Source organism: Phyllobates terribilis, unplaced genomic scaffold (assembly GCF_046119375.1).
Source record: "Phyllobates terribilis strain yellow unplaced genomic scaffold, ASM4611937v1 Scaffold_4__5_contigs__length_816908805, whole genome shotgun sequence".
NCBI classification, from domain to species: domain Eukaryota; kingdom Metazoa; phylum Chordata; class Amphibia; order Anura; family Dendrobatidae; genus Phyllobates; species Phyllobates terribilis.
The window spans coordinates 809,089,623-809,111,941 of record NW_027362764.1 but is presented as its reverse complement, the minus strand read 5'-3'; the positions used below and the strand labels follow the sequence as shown (position 1 = coordinate 809,111,941).

The 22,319-nt window shown below is 58.1% G+C and overlaps 2 protein-coding genes across 4 annotated transcripts in view; one reads left to right on the top strand and one right to left on the bottom strand.

Annotated features, from left to right (window-relative positions):
- The window catches only part of BOP1 (BOP1 ribosomal biogenesis factor), a 53,972-nt gene extending 48,883 nt beyond the window's left edge, over positions 1 to 5,089 (bottom strand). The window contains 2 exon segments of the mRNA XM_073680088.1: positions 1,633 to 1,773; positions 4,934 to 5,089. Coding sequence (XP_073536189.1) covers positions 1,633 to 1,773; positions 4,934 to 4,966 — 174 coding nt within the window. The 5' untranslated portion in view covers positions 4,967 to 5,089.
- Positions 5,090 to 5,130: 41 nt separating this feature from the next.
- Positions 5,131 to 22,319, top strand: part of HSF1 (heat shock transcription factor 1) — a 42,080-nt gene continuing 24,891 nt past the window's right edge. For 2 of the 3 annotated variants that reach the window (XM_073680087.1, XM_073680085.1), the window contains exons 1-7: positions 5,131 to 5,286; positions 19,158 to 19,314; positions 20,567 to 20,675; positions 21,454 to 21,590; positions 21,710 to 21,834; positions 21,969 to 22,044; positions 22,191 to 22,252. In XM_073680087.1, coding sequence (XP_073536188.1) covers positions 19,204 to 19,314; positions 20,567 to 20,675; positions 21,454 to 21,590; positions 21,710 to 21,834; positions 21,969 to 22,044; positions 22,191 to 22,252 — 620 coding nt within the window. In that variant the 5' untranslated portion in view covers positions 5,131 to 5,286; positions 19,158 to 19,203. Of the gene's footprint in view, positions 5,331 to 19,157; positions 19,315 to 20,566; positions 20,676 to 21,453; positions 21,591 to 21,709; positions 21,835 to 21,968; positions 22,045 to 22,190; positions 22,253 to 22,319 lie in introns of all 3 variants that reach the window. The other variant, XM_073680086.1, reaches the window with a different exon arrangement.

Genomic DNA, 22,319 nt, shown 5'->3' with positions numbered 1-22,319 from the left:
TCCTACACTCAGCGCTCACTGACAGCTCCAGACAGACGCACCGCTCCTCCTCTCAGCGCTCACTGACAGCTCCCGTCAGACGCACCGCTCCTCCTCTCAGCGCTCACTGACAGCCCCCGTCAGACGCACTTGTCACACCGCTCCTCCTCTCAGCGCTCACTGACAGCTCCGGTCACACACACCGCTCCTCCTCTCAGCGCTCACTGACAGCTCCCGTCAGACGCACCGCTCCTCCTCTCAGAGCTCACCGACAGCTCCCGTCAGACACACCGCTCCTCCTCTCAGCGTTCACTGACAGCTCCCGTCAGACGCAGCGCTCCTCCTCTCAGCGCTCACAGACAGCTCCCGTCAGACGCAGCGCTCCTCCTCTCAGCGCTCACAGACAGCTCCCGTCAGACGCAGCGCTCCTCCTCTCAGCGCTCACAGACAGCTCCCGTCAGACGCAGCGCTCCTCCTCTCAGCGCTCACTGACAGCTCCCGTCAGACACCGCTCCTCCTCTCAGCACTCACTGACAGCTCCCGTCAGACACCGCTCCTCCTCTCAGCACTCACTGACAGCTCCCGTCAGACACCGCTCCTCCTCTCAGCACTCACTGACAGCTCCCGTCAGACACACCGCTCCTCCTCTCAGCGCTCACTGACAGCTACCGTCAGACACACCGCTCCTCCTCTCAGCACTCACTGACAGCTCCTGTCAGACACCGCTCCTCCTCTCAGCGTTCACTGACCGCTCCCGTCAGACACCGCTCCTCCTCTCAGCACTCACTGACAGCTACCGTCAGACACACCGCTCCTCCTCTCAGCGTTCACTGACAGCCCCCGTCAGACACCGCTCCTCCTCTCAGCGCTCACTGACAGCTCCCGTCAGACACACCGCTCCTCCTCTCAGCGTTCACTGACAGCCCCCGTCAGACACCGCTCCTCCTCTCAGCACTCACTGACAGCTCCCGTCAGACACCGCTCCTCCTCTCAGCACTCACTGACAGCTCCCGTCAGACACCGCTCCTCCTCTCAGCACTCACTGACAGCTCCCGTCAGACACACCGCTCCTCCTCTCAGCGCTCACTGACAGCTACCGTCAGACACACCGCTCCTCCTCTCAGCACTCACTGACAGCTCCTGTCAGACACCGCTCCTCCTCTCAGCGTTCACTGACCGCTCCCGTCAGACACCGCTCCTCCTCTCAGCACTCACTGACAGCTACCGTCAGACACACCGCTCCTCCTCTCAGCGTTCACTGACAGCCCCCGTCAGACACCGCTCCTCCTCTCAGCGCTCACTGACAGCTCCAGTCAGACACACCGCTCCTTCTCTCAGCGCTCACTGACCGCTTACTTTCTTATTACAACAAACTTTCCCAGCGACTGCTGTCATTGGCTAGCTTGAAGGTGACAATGAACCAATCAGGCCTTGATGAGGTCAGGGGTCACAGCTAGCTTTCTGCAGCGGAATCCCAGTGCTTGCAGCTTTGTGGGGGTCTTGATCTCTGCAGGACCACCAACCATAAACAAACGTTGGCGCTGCACAAATCCCAGCAAGCATTGATGCTTATTTACCGTTAGCAGTCGTGAAGGGGTTAAAGACCTCCTGCATGAGTCATCAGTCACCAGGGGGCGCCATCTCCGGACTTACCTCTTCATCCTCCGCCCCGTCCTCCTCCTCGCTGCTGTCAGTGGCGGAGTCCTCCAGCCCGGAGTACTGACTCTCCTCACTGTCACTGAGGTCAGACCCCTCAGCGTCACTCAGCACCGCGTCCCCACCGAGCAGCAACCCCTGCAGAAAGGAAAGACAGCAAATTATACAATGGGGGAGGGGAGGGGGTGTCTCCAGTCTCCTCAGTACAGGGGGGGGGGGGAGAAAGAGGTCTCCAGTCTCCTCAGTACAGGGGGGGGGGGGGGGGAGAAAGAGGTCTCCAGTCTCCTCAGTACAGGGGGGGGGGGGGGGAGAAAGAGGTCTCCAGTCTCCTCAGTACAGGGGGGGGGGGGAGAAACAGGTCTCCAGTCTCCTCAGTACAGGGGGGGGGGGGGGGGGAGAAAGAGGTCTCCAGTCTCCTCAGTACAGGGGGGGGGGGGGGGGAGAAAGAGGTCTCCAGTCTCCTCAGTACAGGGGGGGGGGGGGAGATGTCTCCAGTCTCCTCAGTACAGGGGGGGGGGAAGAGGTCTCCAGTCTCCTCAGTACAGGGGGGGGGGGGGGGGGGGGAGAGGTCTCCAGTCTCCTCAGTACAGGGGGGGGGGGGAAGAGGTCTCCAGTCTCCTCAGTACAGGGGGGGGGGGGGGGGAGATGTCTCCAGTCTCCTCAGTACAGGGGGGGGGGGGAAGAGGTCTCCAGTCTCCTCAGTACAGGGGGGGGGGGGGGGGAGAGGTCTCCAGTCTCCTCAGTACAGGGGGGGGGGGGGGGAAGAGGTCTCCAGTCTCCTCAGTACAGGGGGGGGGGGGGGGGGGGGAAGAGGTCTCCAGTCTCCTCAGTACAGGGGGGGGGGGGGAAGAGGTCTCCAGTCTCCTCAGTACAGGGGGGGGGGGGGAGAGGTCTCCAATCTCCTCAGTACAGGTGGGGGGGGGAAAAGGTCTCCAGTCTCCTCAGTACAGGGGGGGGGGGGGGGAAGAGGTCTCCAGTCTCCTCAGTACAGGGGGGGGGGGGGGGGAAGAGGTCTCCAGTCTCCTCAGTACGGGGGGGGGGGGGGAAGAGGTCTCCAGTCTCCTCAGTACAGGGGGGGGGGGGGGGGGAGAGGTCTCCAGTCTCCTCAGTACAGGTGGGGGGGGGGGAAAGGTCTCCAGTCTCCTCAGTACAGGTGGGGGGGGGGGGGAAGAGGTCTCCAGTCTCCTCAGTACGGGGGGGGGGGGGGGAAGAGGTCTCCAGTCTCCTCAGTACGGGGGGGGGGGGGGGAAGAGGTCTCCAGTCTCCTCAGTACGGGGGGGGGGGGGGGGGGGAAGAGGTCTCCTCAGTACGGGGGGGGGGGGGGGGGAAGAGGTCTCCAGTCTCCTCAGTACAGGGTGGAGGGGGGGGGGGAAGATGTCTCCAGTCTCCTCAGTACAGGGGGGAGGGGGGGGGGGAGAAGATGTCTCCAGTCTGCTCAGTACAGGGGGGAGGGGGGGGGGAAGAGGTCTCCAGTCTCCTCAGTACAGGGGGGAGGGGGGGGGGGGGGGAGGTCTCCAGTCTCCTCAGTACAGGGGGGAGGGGGGGGGGGAGGTCTCCAGTCTCCTCAGTACAGGGGGGAGGGGGGGGGAAAGAGGTCTCCAGTCTCCTCAGTACAGGGGGGAGGGGGGGGGGAAGAGGTCTCCAGTCTCCTCAGTACAGGGGGGAGGGGGGGGGGGAAGAGGTCTCCAGTCTCCTCAGTACAGGGGGGAGGGGGGGGGGGAAGAGGTCTCCAGTCTCCTCAGTACAGGGGGGAGGGGGGGGGGGAAGAGGTCTCCAGTCTCCTCAGTACAGGGGGGAGGGGGGGGGGGAAGAGGTCTCCAGTCTCCTCAGTACAGGGGGGAGGGGGGGGGGGGGGAAGAGGTCTCCAGTCTCCTCAGTACAGGGGGGAGGGGGGGGGGGGGAAGAGGCCTCCAGTCTCCTCAGTACAGGGGGGAGGGGGGGGAAGAGGCCTCCAGTCTCCTCAGTACAGGGGGGAGGGGGGGGGGGGGGGGAGTTTAGTCTCCTCAGTACAGGGGGGGGGGGGGGGGAGTTTAGTCTCCTCAGTACAGGGGGGGGGGGGGGGGGAGTTTAGTCTCCTCAGTACAGGGGGGGGGGGGGGGGGGAGTTTAGTCTCCTCAGTACAGGGGGGGGGGGGGGGGGGGGAGTTTAGTCTCCTCAGTACAGGGGGGGGGGGGGGGGGGAGTTTAGTCTCCTCAGTACAGGGGGGGGGGGGGGAGTTTAGTCTCCTCAGTACGGGGGGGGGGGGGGGGGGGGGAGTTTAGTCTCCTCAGTACAGGGGGGGGGGGGGGGGGAGTTCAGTCTCCTCAGTACGGGGGGGGGGGGGGAGTTCAGTCTCCTCAGTACAGGGGGGGGTGGGGAGTTCAGTCTCCTCAGTACAGGGGGGGGGGGGGGGGGAGTTTAGTCTCCTCAGTACAGGGGGGGGGGGGGGGGGAGTTTAGTCTCCTCAGTACAGGGGGGGGGGGGAAAGAGGTCTCCAGTCTCCTCAGTACAGGGGGGAGGTGGGGGGAGGAGTTCAGTCTCCTCAGTACAGGGGGGGAGGGGGAGAGGTCTCCGGTTTCCTCATTATAGGGGGGGGGGGGGGGAGAGGTCTCCAGTCTCCTCAGCACAGGGGGGGGAGGGGGGGGGGGAGTTCAGTCTCCTCAGTACAGGGGGGGGGGGGGGAGTTCAGTCTCCTCAGTACAGGGGGGGGGGGGGGAGAGGTCTCCAGTCTCCTCAGTACAGGGGGGGGGGGGGGGAGAGGTCTCCAGTCTCCTCAGTACAGGGGGGGGGGGGAGAGGTCTCCAGTCTCCTCAGTACAGGGGGGGGGGGGGGGGGAGAGGTCTCCAGTCTCCTCAGTACAGGGGGGGGGGGGGGGAGAGGTCTCCAGTCTCCTCAGTACAGGGGGGGGGGGGGGGGGGAGGAGTTCAGTCTCCTCAGTACAGGGGGGGGGGGGAGAGGTCTCCAGTCTCCTCAGTACAGGGGGGGGGGGGGGGGGGGGGAGTTCAGTCTCCTCAGTACAGGGGGGGGGGAGTTCAGTCTCCTCAGTACAGGGGGGGGGGGGGGGGGGAGAGGTCTCCAGTCTCCTCAGTACAGGGGGGAGGGGGGGAGGAGGAGTTCAGTCTCCTCAGTACGGGGGGGGGGGGGGGGGAGAGGTCTCCAGTCTCCTCAGTACAGGGGGGGGGGGGGGGGGGGGAGAGGTCTCCAGTCTCCTCAGTACAGGGGGGGGGGGGGGAAGAGGTCGCCGGTTTCCTCATTATAGGGGGGGGAGAGGTCTCAAGTCTCCTCAGTACAGGGGGGGAGAGGTCGGTGGTCTACTCACCGGCTCCGCGCTCCCCGTACTCCGCCTCTTCATGCTGAAGCTTGTGTCACTGATTAGAGTCGCACACGGTCCCGGCCGGGAACACGTTTTTCTGCAGCTTTCACACCGGAAATGACCGTCCTGTGATGACTCCGCCCACTCCTCTGCCGGAAACCACCGAACGCCATCTTGGTAGTGGCAGGGTGTAGAAAGGTGGCGGCTGCAAAGTCTCCAAACGCAGTGTAGTATGAGGCAGAGCACGCATGCGCAGCTTGTCACAGCACAGAAAGATGGCGGCGGCCAGAGCAGCGCGGGCCCCAACCTGTGTGCGGATCGCCATGGGCCCTTGAGTGTCACAGTAGCCGGGAGCCCAGGTACCGGATAACGATGTATCTACTGATCGCTCCTCTTATATTATGTATGTATAGTAATAATGATGTTATTTCTGTATCGCCTGCAAAGACCACAGCGCTGTACAGGGGACGATACCAGGCATCACAGGAGGAAATGTAGGGCGGTGCAGCACTGTGGAGAGGACGGGGAGGTGGTAGATAGAGATGAGGAGGAGATGTAGGGTGGTGCAGCACTGTGGAGAGGACGGGGAGGTGGTAGATAGAGATGAGGAGGAGATGTAGGGCGGTGCAGCACTGTGGAGAGGACGGGGAGGTGGTAGATAGAGATGAGGAGGAGATGTAGGGCGGTGCAGCACTGTGGAGAGGACGGGGAGGTGGTAGACAGAGATGAGGAGGAGATGTAGGGCGGTGCAGCACTGTGGAGAGGACGGGGAGGTGGTAGACAGAGATGAGGAGGAGATGTAGGGCGGTGCAGCACTGTGGAGAGGACGGGTAGGTGGTAGACAGAGATGAGGAGGAGATGTAGGGCGGTGCAGCACTGTGGAGATGACGGGGAGGTGGTAGACAGAGATGAGGAGGAGGTGTAGGGTGGTGCAGCACTGTGGAGAGGACGGGGAGGTGGTAGATAGAGATGAGGAGGAGGTGTAGGGTGGTGCAGCACTGTGGAGAGGACGGGGAGGTGGTAGACAGAGATGAGGAGGAGATGTAGGGCGGTGCAGCACTGTGGAGAGGACGGGGAGGTGGTAGATAGAGATGAGGAGGAGATGTAGGGCGGTGCAGCACTGTGGAGAGGACGGGGAGGTGGTAGATAGAGATGAGGAGGAGGTGTAGGGCAGTGCAGCACTGTGGAGAGGACGGGGAGGTGGTAGATAGAGATGAGGAGGAGGTGTAGGGTGGTGCAGCACTGTGGAGAGGACGGGGAGGTGGTAGATAGAGATGAGGAGGAGGTGTAGGGTGGTGCAGCACTGTGGAGAGGACGGGGAGGTGGTAGATAGAGATGAGGAGGAGGTGTAGGGTGGTGCAGCACTGTGGAGAGGACGGGGAGGTGGTAGACAGAGATGAGGAGGAGATGTAGGGCGGTGCAGCACTGTGGAGAGGACGGGGAGGTGGTAGATAGAGATGAGGAGGAGATGTAGGGCGGTGCAGCACTGTGGAGAGGACGGGTAGGTGGTAGACAGAGATGAGGAGGAGGTGTAGGGCAGTGCAGCACTGTGGAGAGGACGGGGAGGTGGTAGATAGAGATGAGGAGGAGGTGTAGGGTGGTGCAGCACTGTGGAGAGGACGGGGAGGTGGTAGGCAGAGATGAGGAGGAGATGTAGGGCGGTGCAGCACTGTGGAGAGGACGGGGAGGTGGTAGGCAGAGATGAGGAGGAGATGTAGGGCGGTGCAGCACTGTGGAGAGGACGGGTAAGTGGTAGACAGAGATGAGGAGGAGATGTAGGGCGGTGCAACACTGTGGAGAGGACGGGGAGGTGGTAGATAGAGATGAGGAGGAGGTGTAGGGCGGTGCAGCACTGTGGAGAGGACGGGGAGGTGGTAGATAGAGATGAGGAGGAGGTGTAGGGTGGTGCAGCACTGTGGAGAGGACGGGGAGGTGGTAGGCAGAGATGAGGAGGAGATGTAGGGCGGTGCAGCACTGTGGAGAGGACGGGGAGGTGGTAGATAGAGATGAGGAGGAGGTGTAGGGTGGTGCAGCACTGTGGAGAGGACGGGGAGGTGGTAGGCAGAGATGAGGAGGAGATGTAGGGCGGTGCAGCACTGTGGAGAGGACGGGGAGGTGGTAGGCAGAGATGAGGAGGAGATGTAGGGCGGTGCAGCACTGTGGAGAGGACGGGTAGGTGGTAGACAGAGATGAGGAGGAGGTGTAGGGCGGTGCAGCACTGTGGAGAGGACGGGGAGGTGGTAGATAGAGATGAGGAGGAGGTGTAGGGTGGTGCAGCACTGTGGAGAGGACGGGGAGGTGGTATACAGAGATGAGGAGGAGATGTAGGGCGGTGCAGCACTGTGGAGAGGACGGGGAGGTGGTAGATAGAGATGAGGAGGAGATGTAGGGTGGTGCAGCACTGTGGAGAGGACGGAGAGGTGGTATACAGAGATGAGGAGGAGATGTAGGGCGGTGCAGCACTGTGGAGAGGACGGGGAGGTGGTAGACAGAGATGAGGAGGAGATGTAGGGCGGTGCAGCACTGTGGAGAGGACGGGGAGGTGGTATACAGAGATGAGGAGGAGATGTAGGGCGGTGCAGCACTGTGGAGAGGACGGGGAGGTGGTAGACAGAGATGAGGAGGAGATGTAGGGCGGTGCAGCACTGTGGAGAGGACGGGGAGGTGGTAGATAGAGATGAGGAGGAGATGTAGGGCGGTGCAGCACTGTGGAGAGGACGGGGAGGTGGTAGATAGAGATGAGGAGGAGATGTAGGGTGGTGCAGCACTGTGGAGAGGACGGGGAGGTGGTAGATAGAGATGAGGAGGAGGTGTAGGGTGGTGCAGCACTGTGGAGAGGACGGGGAGGTGGTAGATAGAGATGAGGAGGAGATGTAGGGCGGTGCAGCACTGTGGAGAGGACGGGGAGGTGGTAGATAGAGATGAGGAGGAGATGTAGGGCGGTGCAGCACTGTGGAGAGGACGGGGAGGTGGTAGATAGAGATGAGGAGGAGATGTAGGGCGGTGCAGCACTGTGGAGAGGACGGGGAGGTGGTAGATAGAGATGAGGAGGAGATGTAGGGCGGTGCAGCACTGTGGAGAGGACGGGGAGGTGGTAGATAGAGATGAGGAGATGTAGGGTGGTGCAGCACTGTGGAGAGGACGGGGAGGTGGTAGATAGAGATGAGGAGGAGATGTAGGGCGGTGCAGCACTGTGGAGAGGATGGGGAGGTGGTAGATAGAGATGAGGAGGAGGTGTAGGGTGGTGCAGCACTGTGGAGAGGACGGGGAGGTGGTAGATAGAGATGAGGAGGAGATGTAGGGCGGTGCAGCACTGTGGAGAGGACGGGGAGGTGGTAGATAGAGATGAGGAGGAGATGTAGGGCGGTGCAGCACTGTGGAGAGGACGGGGAGGTGGTAGATAGAGATGAGGAGGAGATGTAGGGCGGTGCAGCACTCTGGAGAGGACGGGGAGGTGGTAGACAGAGATGAGGAGGAGATGTAGGGCGGTGCACCACTGTGGAGAGGACGGGTAGGTGGTAGACAGAGATGAGGAGGAGATGTAGGGCGGTGCAGCACTGTGGAGAGGATGGGTAGGTGGTAGACAGAGATGAGGAGGAGATGTAGGGCGGCGCAGCACTGTGGAGAGGACGGATAGGTGGTAGACAGAGATGAGGAGGAGATGTAGGGCGGTGCAGCACTGTGGAGAGGACGGGTAGGTGGTAGATGGAGATGTAGGGCGGTGCAGCACTGGAGAGGATGGGTAGGTGGTAGACAGAGATGAGGAGGAGGTGTAGGGCGGTGCAGCACTGTGGAGAGGACGGGTAGGTGGTAGATAGAGATGAGGAGGAGATGTAGGGTGGTGCAGCACTGTGGAGAGGACGGGGAGGTGGTAGATAGAGATGAGGAGGAGGTGTAGGGTGGTGCAGCACTGTGGAGAGGACGGGGAGGTGGTAGATAGAGATGAGGAGGAGATGTAGGGCGGTGCAGCACTGTGGAGAGGACGGGTAGGTGGTAGACAGAGATGAGGAGGAGATGTAGGGCGGTGCAGCACTGTGGAGAGGACGGGTAGGTGGTAGACAGAGATGAGGAGGAGATGTAGGGCGGTGCAGCACTGTGGAGAGGATGGGTAGGTGGTAGACAGAGATGAGGAGGAGATGTAGGGCGGCGCAGCACTGTGGAGAGGACGGATAGGTGGTAGACAGAGATGAGGAGGAGATGTAGGGCAGTGCAGCACTGTGGAGAGGACGTGTAGGAGACAGACAGAAATGAGGAGCAGATGTAGGGCGGTGCAGCACTGTGGAGAGGATGGGTAGGTGGTAGACAGAGATGAGGAGGAGATGTAGGGCGGCGCAGCACTGTGGAGAGGACGGATAGGTGGTAGACAGAGATGAGGAGGAGATGTAGGGCGGTGCAGCACTGTGGAGAGGACGGGTAGGTGGTAGATGGAGATGTAGGGCGGTGCAGCACTGTGGAGAGGATGGGTAGGTGGTAGACAGAGATGAGGAGGAGATGTAGGGTGGTGCAGCACTGTGGAGAGGATGGGTAGGTGGTAGACAGAGATGAGGAGGAGATGTAGGGCGGCGCAGCACTGTGGAGAGGACGGATAGGTGGTAGACAGAGATGAGGAGGAGATGTAGGGCGGTGCAGCACTGTGGAGAGGACGGGTAGGTGGTAGATGGAGATGTAGGGCGGTGCAGCACTGTGGAGAGGATGGGTAGGTGGTAGACAGAGATGAGGAGGAGATGTAGGGCGGTGCAGCACTGTGGAGAGGACGGGTAGGTGGTAGATGGAGATGTAGGGCGGTGCAGCACTGTGGAGAGGACGGGTAGGTGGTAGATAGAGATGAGGAGGAGATGTAGGGCGGTGCAGCACTGTGGAGAGGACGGGTAGGTGGTAGACAGAGATGAGGAGGAGATGTAGGGCGGTGCAGCACTGTGGAGAGGACGGGTAGGTGGTAGACAGATGAGGAGGAGATGTAGGGCGGTGCAGCACTGTGGAGAGGATGGGTAGGTGGTAGACAGAGATGAGGAGGAGATGTAGGGCGGCGCAGCACTGTGGAGAGGACGGATAGGTGGTAGACAGAGATGAGGAGGAGATGTAGGGCAGTGCAGCACTGTGGAGAGGACGTGTAGGAGACAGACAGAAATGAGGAGCAGATGTAGGGCGATGCAGCACTGTGGAGAGGACGGGTAGGTGGTAGTGAGAGATAGGGAAGAGATGTAGGGTGGTGCTGCACTGTGGAGAGGATGGGTAGGTGGTAGACAGAGATGAGGAGGAGATGTAAGGCGGTGCAGCACTGTGGAGAGGACGTGTAGGAGACAGACAGAAATGAGGAGCAGATGTAGGGTGGTGCAGCACTGTGGAGAGGACGGGTAGGTGGTACATATAGATGAGGTTCAGATGTAGGGCAGTGCAGCACTGCGTGAAGGATGGGTAGGGTGGTAGACAGAGATGAGGAGATGTAGGAAGGTGCAGCACTTTATAGGGGACCCTGAGGAACCCCTGATAGTACAGGAAGAGGAGAGGAAGTGCTGTTATCTAGTGACGGAGCGGTCAGAGAGGTAGGAGGATAACTAGGAGATATCGTTGTCCATGAGGCTGATAGAGCAGAGCATATTGAGGAGGAGCTGGTGTCAGATGCAGCAGAGATCCAGGAGAATCAGCAAGGAGCAGAGAGCATTTCTAGACTTTAGTGAGGGCAGATTCTGTAGAGGGTTAAGATTGGAAAGTGTGAAGAAGAGCGTTATCTGAGAGATGGCGGATTAGACAGGAGTGGTCCAAGTGTTCCAGAGTTAGGGAAGAGGGGAGATTAGGGATCGGTCTGTAGTCAGCAACGCATTTCTATTCCAGGGATGGATTTTTTAGTAATGGGTTTATGACTTAATGTTTGAAGGAGGGAAAGAAAGAGAGAGGTTAGTTATTATTGTAGATAGGTGGTGAAAGCTGGAGAGACTGAGGAGGAGATGTGAGGGAATGGAGGTCACCGGTGAAGTTTGTAGGGTGAGACGAAGCGAGGAGCTGGGTAACTTCTTCCTCTATGACCTGTTCAAAGGTGAAAGGTGAAAAGTGAACTGGAATGAGTGCGGGTGGGATGAGTAGCTGTGATATTTGGGGATTGGGAGACCATTTCCTGTCGGTTATGGTGATTTCTTTTTTTTCTGTGAAATAATTGTCTGGATCGGCAACGCTGAGGTCGGTGATCGGGGCGGCACTTAAGGACTGAAAAGGGAGTGACAGCTGTCCGTTAAGGATTGTCATTGATGTGAATAGGGTGGTAGTCACTGGAGAGGTGAAGGGCAGAGTTATAAGTTTTAATCATAATTTTATAGTGGACGAAATCTTCTGCCAAAGATGATTTTCTCCACTGAGGCCCAAACCCCTGGAGCTTCGCTGTAGGAAACACGTTTGCCGTGTGCCAGGGTCATCGCCGTCTGTGCCGAGTCGTTCTCCGTGTAGCTGGTGCTGCTTCATCTAGAACACTGTCCAATGTCTTATTATAATGTGACCATGCGGAGCCTGGACAGGAGAGGGAGGAGATCGGGGCTAAACATCAGTGTAGATCAGGGGTGGGGAACCTAAGGCCCTCGGCCTCGATGACCTTTATCCGGTCCCCAGGCAGATTCCTTGTGACCGCAGTTCTTGGTCCGGCAGCTGTATTTTTACGGCCATCGGCCCATTGATTCCTTCTTGCTCTGCGAGTACGCGCACGCATTGATCACTACTGAACACTGAATGAAAGATTATGTCCTGACACCAGTGCCAGCGTGAGGACGTTCTTTGTGGGCGGAGGTAGTGCGCAATTTGTCCGAAGGATGGTATAACTATCCAAATGGCCCTTGGCATGAAAAAAGATTCCCACCTCTGCTCTAGATGGTTCTTCAGCTGCTGGGTTTTGATGACAGGTTGGTCTCTGTATGTGCGGTCAGTGGGGCGTCCTGAGCCGGCGACTGTCACTGACAGAAGTAAAGAGAAGTCCAAGATGGGAGTTGGTGAAGTCATACACTGGAGTATTACCATCTTCATGTAGGAGAGTTAGTAGCTGTGAAAGGAGAGAGCGAAGATTATAGACAGAAGGAGAGCGGATCATTAATGTGGATGGTAAAGTCCCTCATGATGAGCATGGGAATTTCACATGATAGGCAGTGTGGAAGCCAGGTGGCAAAATTATCCAGGAACGGGTGGGATTGGCCTGGAGGGTGATACACAACCGCCACTTGCACGGAGAAAGGCCGGAAAAGTTTGACAGTGCGGACCTCACAAGAAGGAGGATAAGTGAGGGATGGGGGGATAACCTGGTGATGAAAGGAGCAGACCACCACCTCTACCTTGTCTACTCTCAGGTCTGGGGGGATGTGAAAAATGTAGCCCACCATACGAGCGAACAGCAGCGGTGGTGTCCGACTGCTGGATCCAGGTTTCAGTAAGAGCCAGAAGGTTGAGGGAATTGGAAAGGAAGAAATGGTGGGTGTCGGAGTTTTACTCGCTTACCGGGAGATCCAGAGGGCACAGTGTTATTGTGAGTGTTAATGAGATCAGCAGGGTTTCTGTGTGCAGTAGAGAAAGAATTACATTTATTATTACAAGAAGGGCCAGGGTTAGGGGAGATGTCTCCTGCTACTATGAGAGGCAGAGAAAGTGAGCAGGAGGTTCAGTGATTTGTGAGGGCGTCTCTTCAGTTGTTTGATTGGAGTGTATGGATCTGTGTGGCTTAAAATGAATGACAGCGGATACCTGTGCCCACCAATCCACAGGCCGCATATTTTGGGCACTGGCTGTGTAATCTCAGCCAAGTATGACTGACTCTGGATGCTGCGTCGTTCAGTAAAAACATAATAGACTGGCAGGTTCTTGGCATATTCTCTGTCTGCTGCCTTGAATTGACAGGTCTTTGCTAAAATTTGGATATAGGGAGAGACCTCTCGGTAGTAGTGGGCAAGGAGAAGCCGCTGGGGACCCGCCTGTCCGAACATACCTGGCTGGGTTCATACAGCCAGCATCTGATACAGGCTGCCTGAGGATTGGGAGCATGTACCAGCTGTCAGGTTCACTTTAAGAATGTGCATAGAGCATGTGTACCGTACATGGGAGAGGATATGGATGGAGTTCAGTTTGTGTGGAAGGGCAGTAGACATAGCTCTCAACCGTCCCAGGTTACCGGGACTGTCACGATTTGAGGGCTCAGTCCCGCCATCCCGGCACGTCAGGGTTTTGTCCTGACTTCAGATACTCGCCTCTCTGCTCTCCGATGTCTTCATCAGAGCCTGTCCTCCTCGGGAGCGGGGACATCTTCATCATAGCTCCCCCACCTCGGAGGGCAAGGCCGCATCTTTGCTCGTACATATGTTAAATTAGACACAGCTCTCAACCGTCCTGGATTCAGCAGGAAAGTCATGATTTGGGGTCTCAGTCCCACCGTGTCAAAATTTTGTCCCAACTGCTAATACTCGCCCTTCTGCTCTCCGACTTTTTCATCATAGCCCCTCCTCCGGGCCGGGGACATCTTCATCTTAGCTCCTCCACATCGGGGAGCCGGGCCACAGCTCTATTTGTACATAAATTTAAATTGGTCAGATCTAACTTTTAGAAGTTTCTGCTTAGATCCAGGTCTAATTTAACGCGATAAACAATTAATCACCTGACTTAAAGCTCCGCTCCTGCCATTTTCTCTATTTCAGCCCTGGAGTGGTGGCATTAATGTAATGTCTCTGCCCTTAGGCTTATACTCACCAGCGTGAGTCTTCACCTCTTCTTAGCGCCACTCAGGTCCTGATCCGCCATCTTGTTATTGCGACTTCTGACTGCCCAGAAGTCCGAGGTAACGGTCACATGCTCTCGGTGTAAGTCTGTGCCTCATCCTGGCCTTCTTCTGGACTCACAGTGAGATGTGAATTTCTAATCCCCGGCCCCTTCACCTCCCCACTGCAAACACTGGAGCCATCTGACCCGTCACAACCTGCAGGAGACGACTGGAGCAGTGCGAGTAACAGAAGAAGCGTAAGGTCTATGGGGCTGTAGACAACCTCCCTGGATGTGGCCTGTGACGATACAGCGTAAAATCTTAATTATGCCAGACATACTTTCTGATGGCAAGAGCAGTATACCTTTATTTTTATGTTGACTTTTTAACCTGTTCTTCTTTAGTTGATTAACACAGACCAGTATTAGCATAACCCTGACTGTTGAATTCAATTTGTTTGGAAACAATCATGTTTACTATGCTAATGACAAATTGTACTAAAAGTCAGCTAGATGTTTATTTATAATAGCCCCTGTGATACCAACTATGTAAATAGATTATCTCAAACAATAAGACCTGGTGAGCCCTGCACCTTTACCTCTTACCTGTGACTGATGACCTTACACAGATGTAAATATAAACAGGGATGTCTGTAGTGCTGCAGACAGAATCAGGGAGAGTCAGAAAGACTTTATAAGGAGAATGAGAGACATCCTTCAGGACAGCAGATGGATAGCATGGCATCCAAAGAGACACAGATTTGGATTTTTACATGATTCTACCCTAAGGGTATCGGCCCTAACTGGAAAGATACGTATCTGCTCCATTAACTATCAGGGAGACCATGGATACATTTGGTGAGACCAGGTTGGGACGAAAAAGTCACCTGGCCCCATGGATATATTGTTTGGGGTTGCCAGGAGGGACCCTCCGGTCACCTGGAACTCATGGAGACATTCGGAGAAGCCAGATTGGGACCCGCCGGTCATCTGGAAACTCTGAGGCCAGGTTGGGACCTTCGGGTCTCCTGGCCTTGTACCTCGATGGACTGCTAGCTTCCTAAGCTTGCCGCTACCTTCTCTCTGTGGGGGCCCACCAAAAGCGGGGGGCCACTGGTTGAGGTAGTCGGCCCTGGAAGTCTCCAAAGTCGCAGCTGTTCTATCCCAGGCGGGCGGAGAAGGAAGGGTGAGACTGTGTAATGTTCCACCATCTTGGGTATTTGCTGGGACTATTCTATGTGTTTTATTGTCCGCTTTGTGGTTCCATAAAGTATTGCCGCACTGTTTTACCCTCAGCCTGTGTTGTCTGAGTAGTATTACACCCACGGAAGACACGGAAGTCGCAAGATAAAAACTGATGATAAATTCAGGAGATGGATAATACGAATGGGAACCACAGAGATCAGAGGTGACCTTCCAGGACCCGGTCCATCAGTGCTGTCAGGGCTAAAGTGGACTCCATGAAAGACAACAAAGAAGGAAACCACTGAAAGCAAATCGTAAAAAGCCAGACTCGGGGATGTTCTGAGGCGGCTCTTCTGCATCTGGCACATGGAGGAGCTCGGGGATGTCCTAGGGCAGCCCTGCTGCATCTGGCACATGAAGGAGCTTGGGGATGTCCTGGGACGGTTCTGCTGCATCTGGCACATGGAGGAGCTCGGGGATGATGTGGGGCGGCTCTGCTGTATCTGGCACATGGAAGAGCTCGGGGATGATCTGGCGCGGCTCTGCTGTATCTGGCACATGGAAGAGCTCGGGGATGATCTGGGACGGTTCTGCTGTATCTGGCACATGGAGGAGCTCGGGGATGTTCTGGGGCAGCTCTGCTGCATCTGGCACATGGAGGAGCTCGGGGATGTTCTGGGGCAGCTCTGCTGCATCTGGCACATGGAGGAGCTCGGGGATGTTCTGGGGCAGCTCTGCTGAATCCGGCACATGGAGGGGCTCGGGATGTTCTGGGGCGGCTCTGCTGTGTCCGGCACATGGAGGAGCTTGGGGATGTCCTGGGGCGGCTCTGCTGCATCTGGCACATGGAGGAGCTCGGGGATGTCCTAGGGCAGCCCTGCTGCATCTGGCACATGGAGGAGCTCGGGGATGTTCTGGGGTGGCCCTGCTGCATCTGGCACATGAAGGAGCTCGGGGATGTTCTGGGGTGGCCCTGCTGCATCTGGCACATGAAGGAGCTCGGGGATGTCCTGGGGCAGCTCTGCTGCATCTGGCACATGGAGGAGCTCGGGGATGTTCTGGGGCGGCTCTGCTGTGTCCGGCACATGGAGGAGCTTGGGGATGTCCTGGGGCGGCTCTGCTGCATCTGGCACATGGAGGAGCTCGGGGATGTCCTAGGGCAGCCCTGCTGCATCTGGCACATGGAGGAGCTCGGGGATGTTCTGGGGTGGCCCTGCTGCATCTGGCACATGAAGGAGCTCGGGGATGTCCTGGGACGGTTCTGCTGCATCTGGCACATGGAGGAGCTCGGGGATGTTCTGGGGCAGCTCTGCTGAATCCGGCACATGGAGGAGCTCGGGGATGTTCTGGGGCGGCTCTGCTGCATCTGGCACATGGAGGAGCTCGGGGATGTTCTAGGGCGGCTCTGCTGCATCTGACACATGGAGGAGCTCGGGGATGTTCTAGGGCGGCTCTGCTGCATCTGGCACATGGAGGAGCTCGGGGATGTTCTGGGGCGGCTCTGCTGCATCTGGCACATGGAGGAGCTCGGGGATGTTCTGGGGTTGCCCTTCTGCATCTGGCACATGAAGGAGCTCGGGGATGTCCTAGGGCGGCCCTGCTGCATCTGGCACATGGAGGAGCTCGGGGATGTTCTGGGGTGGCCCTGCTGCATCTGGCACATGGAGGAGCTCGGGGATGTCCTGGGACGGTTCTGCTGCATCTGGCACATGGAGGATCTCGGGGATGTTCTGGGGCAGCTCTGCTGAATCCGGCACATGGAGGGGCTCGGGGACGTACTGGGGAGGCTCTGCTGCATCTGGCACATGGAGGAGCTCGGGGATGTTCTGGGGTGGCTCTGCTGTGTCCGGCACATGGAGGGGCTCGGGGACGTACTGGGGAGGCTCTGCTGCATCTGGCACATGGAGGAGCTCGGGGATGTTCTGGGGCGGCTCTGCTGCATCTGGCACATGGAGGAGCTCGGGGATGTTCTAGGGCGGCTCTGCTGCATCTGACACATGGAGGAGCTCGGGGATGTTCTGGGGCGGCTCTGCTGCATCTGGCACATGGAGGAGCTCGGGGATGTTCTGGGGCGGCTCTGCTGCATCTGGCACATGGAGGAGCTCGGGGATGTTCTAGGGCGGCTCTGCTGCATCTGACACATGGAAGAGCTCGGGGATGTTCTGGGGAGGCTCTGCTGCATCCGGCACATGGAGGGGCTCGGGGTTACTGGGGAGGCTCTGCTGCATCCGGCACATGGAGGGGCTCGGGGTTACTGGGGAGGCTCTGCTGCATCCGGCACATGGAGGGGCTCGGGGTTACTGGGGAGGCTCTGCTGCGTCCGGCACATGGAGGGGCTCGGGGTTACTGGGGAGGCTCTGCTGCGTCCGGCACATGGAGGAGCTCGGGGACATACTGGGGAGGCTCTGCTGCGTCCGGCACATGGAGGAGCTCGGGGATGTTCTGGGGCGGCTCTGCTGCATCTGACACATGGAGGAGCTCGGGGATGTTCTGGGGCGGCTCTGCTGCATCTGGCACATGGAGGAGCTCGGGGATGTTCTGGGGCGGCTCTGCTGCATCTGACACATGGAGGAGCTCGGGGATGTTCTGGGGCGGCTCTGCTGCATCTGGCACATGGAGGAGCTCGGGGATGTTCTGGGGCGGCTCTGCTGCATCTGACACATGGAGGAGCTCGGGGATGTTCTGGGGCGGCTCTGCTGCATCTGGCACATGGAGGAGCTCGGGGATGTTCTGGACAACTCTGCTGCATCTGGCACAGGGGTTCCTGAATCTGTGCAGGGTACAATGAAATCTCATGACTACCCAGGCATTCTGGAGAGTAATGTGCTGCCAAGTGGCAGAAAGCTCAGTCTGAGCCGCAGATCATGGCTCTTCCAACAGGAGAATGACCCAAAACCGCTAAAACCATCCAAGAATAAGAGCAAAGCATTGGACTCTTCTGAAGAGGCTTCTATGGCCCTGATCTAAATCCTACAGAACATTTGTGGACGGAGCGGAGACCTGCAGTCTGGAGAAGACGCCTCCACACCTCAGACACAGCAAAACACCTGTGGACGGGGGCAGAAGTCTCACTGAGGCACAAAATAGTCTGTGTGCAGCGAGTGCCTCACAAGGTCGTGCGGCAACATCAGCGTCCGGGGCGCTAGGGGCGTCGGCGTCCGGGGCGCTAGGGGCGTCGGCGTCCGGGGCGCTAGGGGCGTCGGCGTCCGGGGCGCTAGGGGCGTCGGCGTCTGGGGCAGTAAATGTGTGTTTGTTTGTTTTTTCCTGTTGAACAAAAATGTACAAGGTGAGAAGCAGAAACGCGTCGTCTGCTCCTCATCACTGGTGCACGCTAGGTCACACGGATGATCCCTCTGTTGGTGTCCGGTTATTTCAGCGATCAGAGGGGGGTTTTAACTTTACCAGAAGGGACCAAAAATCGTGTCCACGTCTGTAAATTGATATCTGCCCTGATTATTATATACCGTGCTCAGCATAAATGAGTACACCCCCTGTGAAAAGTCAGATTTTAATCGATAGCTCACTGAACACAAGAACAATTAACACATTCTGACAATTCTGAGTTTCCTAGAACACTTTTTATCCCTTAACTTAACATGACAGTGAGATGAATAATATCACTCACTTTCGTTACTCTGATCAGTAATGCTTCACTGATCTTCTTGTAGCCGTCACCTTTCTTGGTCTTGTGACATTTCTCTTCCCTGTGGTGCCATTTTCCGTGTTAGGTATCGGCCTCTTGTAGTCGCCCGTCTGCTGGACACCGGTGTAATGAAGGATGACACTGACCTGGGGGGAATTTTGTGATCTAAACTCTAGCTTTGCCCTGAAGACTTTCATTTGGGTGTACTCCTTTTTGCAACATGTTCTTGAATGAATTTTTAAATCAGATCCTTTTTTTTGGGTGCGAAATAGCAAATCCTGTTTGCAGTCCGTGGACGACATTTAGTGGAGAGTTCTGTAGTGCGGGGTCCATAGAAAGTGCGGATTCTGAGAGGAAACTAAAGGTCCTCTGACCAATCTGTAGGGATGTACTCATTTATGCTCAGCACTGCATATACAGGGGACTTACCCTGCCATTATATATTTTATATATATATGTGCCCTGCTGGGGATACTGCAGTGTTACCCAGTCTCTGTTGCTCTCTGCCTGTGCCTGGTCCGGCGCTCCTCAGAGCTGAGACTTTTTCCCGCCCACAGTCTGTAATGTCGGTGACCTGGTGTCCGGGTTGAGTTGTGCGTCCTCCGGCCTCCGCCGTTGTTGCTGGTCGGAGGTGTGTTTATAGCCTGGCTCATCCCCTGAGGTCTCTTTTGTTCTCTTTTTCAGCTGCTTCTGTTCCTGGAACCTTCAGTCTTCGGCCTCTCAGTAGACGATGGAGGCGCACGCTGCTGCAGCCACCGGGAACAATGTCCCTGCCTTCCTGGCCAAGTTATGGAGTCTGGTTGAGGACCCGGAGACAGACCCCCTGATATGCTGGAGTCCAGTAAGTATAGTGTCCCTGGGTCACACCAAGCATAGCCTTGGTGAGTGACCCCAGAAGTGTGTACGACTGCCCCTCTGCCTCCTCCCACTCCCCCAATATCTACAGTCATATGATTGTGGCTGAAGACCACGTGTTCTTCTCCTCTATCTCCGCATAAGTACAGCCGTCATTCACCATGAACATTATCTTGAGGGTCCTGACGCTCCGGACCAGGCTCCCATCGCATGTTCTCCTTCCTGAAATATCCTCTGGTGCTGGGATCATGTGAGGGCCAGACCGGATCACGGACCTCGTGCTGGGGGGCCAGACCAGATCACGGACCGGGGGGGGGGGGGGGGGGGGGCAGACCGGACCTCGTGCAGGGGGGGGGGGGGCGCGCCAGACCAGATCACGGACCTCGTGCACCTACAAGTTGGAGACTGCTATTGTTCTCTGTTGTCCGCCTCTGTTGGGTAATGAGTATCACAGGTTTTCCCGGGAGTCGATGACCGCTGTTGATCCGGTTTGGATCGGGTTTCACATTTCTCCATTCGGTCATCTCCTCATTGTATATTTCCTGTGTCCTGCGCCAAGTGCAGCGCTGTAAAGTGATCTCCCCGCTCACACATGGTTATCATTACTCTGCTCCGGGGGTGTGATGTTCCTGCCACAAGTAGCGGTCTGGCCGGGGCCCAGCGGGGAGGAGGAGGAGGCCGTCTGCTCCGAGCTGATTGTCTGCTGATCCTACTGCACTCCTCACTGTCCAGATGCACGCGCCCTGGTGGTCACCCTGCACGTGCCGCTCTGCCGGTGATCGTGCCGCTCGTGACCCTGCCCATGCTGAATCCTGCTTGTGGCCACGCGCTGCAAGGACCCCAGTGTGTCTATTGTCATCACCTGCCTCATCATACAATGGTAGAAGGTGTGCGCTGCCCTATGGAGAGATACAATATCCCCAAACTGCCCCAACACAACTGAACCCCAAAGGTTTGCTCTGCCTGACCGTTGCCCTGCTCCCCCTCACCCCCGGCGCTCTGCCTGACCGTTGCCCTGCTCCCCCTCACCCCCGGCGCTCTGCCTGACCGTTGCCCTGCTCCCCCTCACCCCCGGCGCTCTGCCTGACCGTTGCCCTGCTCCCCCTCACCCCCGGCGCTCTGCCTGACCGTTGCCCTGCTCTCCCCCGGCGCTCTGCCTGACCGTTGCCCTGCTCTCCCCCGGCGCTCTGCCTAACCGTTGCCCTGCCCGCCCTCTTATGTCCATCTTCTGCCTCCAGGAGGGGAGCAGTTTTCACGTCTTTGACCAGGGATGTTTCGCCAAAGAGGTTCTCCCCAAGTACTTCAAGCACAACAACATGGCGAGCTTCGTGAGGCAGCTGAACATGTGTGAGTGCGGGAGAGGGCAGGGGTGGCAGCCCGCGGCCGAGGGGGCAGGGGTGAGTGTGGGAGAGGGGGCAGGGGTGAGTGTGGGAGAGGGGGCAGGGGTGAGTGTGGGAGAGGGGGCAGGGGTGAGTGTGGGAGAGGGGGCAGGGGTGAGTGTGGGAGAGGGGGCAGGGGTGAGTGTGGGAGAGGGGGCAGGGGTGAGTGTGGGAGAGGGGGCAGGGGTGAGTGTGGGAGAGGGGGCAGGGGTGAGTGTGGGAGAGGGGGCAGGGGTGAGTGTGGGAGAGGGGGCAGGGGTGAGTGTGGGAGAGGGGGCAGGGGTGAGTGTGGGAGAGGGGGCAGGGGTGAGTGTGGGAGAGGGGGCAGGGGTGAGTGTGGGAGAGGGGGCAGGGGTGAGTGTGGGAGAGGGGGCAGGGGTGAGTGTGGGAGAGGGGGCAGGGGTGAGTGTGGGAGAGGGGGCAGGGGTGAGTGCGGGAGAGGGGGCAGGGGTGAGTGCGGGAGAGGGGGCAGGGGTGGCGTGCAGGGGGGCAGGGGTGAGTGCGGGAGAGGGCAGGGGTGGCAGCCCGCGGCCTAGGGGGCAGGGGTGAGTGTGGGAGAGGGCAGGGGTGAGTGCGGGAGAGGGCAGGGGTGGCAGCCCGCGGCCTAGGCAGGGGTGAGTGCGGGAGAGGGCAGGGGTGGCAGCCCGCTGCCTAGGCAGGGGTGAGTGCGGGAGAGGGCAGGGGTGGCAGCCCGCGGCCGAGGGGGCAGCATTCTCCTGATGCAAGCTTCTTTTGCTTTTCCTCAGATGGCTTCCGGAAGGTGGTCCACATCGAGCAGGGTGGTCTCGTGAAGCCGGAGAAGGATGACACAGAGTTCCAGCATCCGTATTTCATCCGTGGCCATGAGAATTTACTGGAGAGCATCAAGAGGAAGGTCAATAATGTGAGTACACAGCGGGCGGATGCGGGCGATGGGGTGGTGGTGGGTCTGAGGGTCATGGTTCGGGGGTCGGAGGTGGGTTTCATGTTCACACTTGCATGACGTCATCTCTTCTATCTCAGCTGTCGGGAACCAAAACGGTGGAGGTGAAAGTTCATCAGGACAATGTCAGTAAGCTGCTGACGGACGTGCAAGTCATGAAGGGGAAGCAGGAGACCATCGACTGCCGCCTGCTGGCCATGAAGCAGTGAGTGACCCGTATCTCACCACCCACATAACTTGTCCTACTTGATGTTTTGTGAAAGCTGGGTGACAACAAAGCCGCCATGACAGCTGTCACTGAGGTTGTCACCCGTTAATGATCTGATGTTCCTCCCACAGTGAGAATGAAGCTCTCTGGAGAGAGGTGGCCAGTCTGCGCCAGAAGCATGCCCAGCAGCAGAAGGTGGTGAATAAGGTGAACGCCTCGAAGGACTATCACTACAGCTCCCAGCATGCCCTGGAAGACCTCTGCTAGATCATAACTGTGTGACTGCTGTGCTCGGCCATGCTGGCCAGGCCCATTCACATTAACCTCTTCTTCCTTTTTTTTTTTTTTTTCAGCTCATCCAGTTCCTCATTTCTCTGGTCCAATCCAACCGGATTTTGGGGATGAAACGGAAAATGTGAGTGGTAAAACCATCTCCAACACCCACTTCAGATCTGTGTGTGATGTGTCCGCCTGTATCCAGA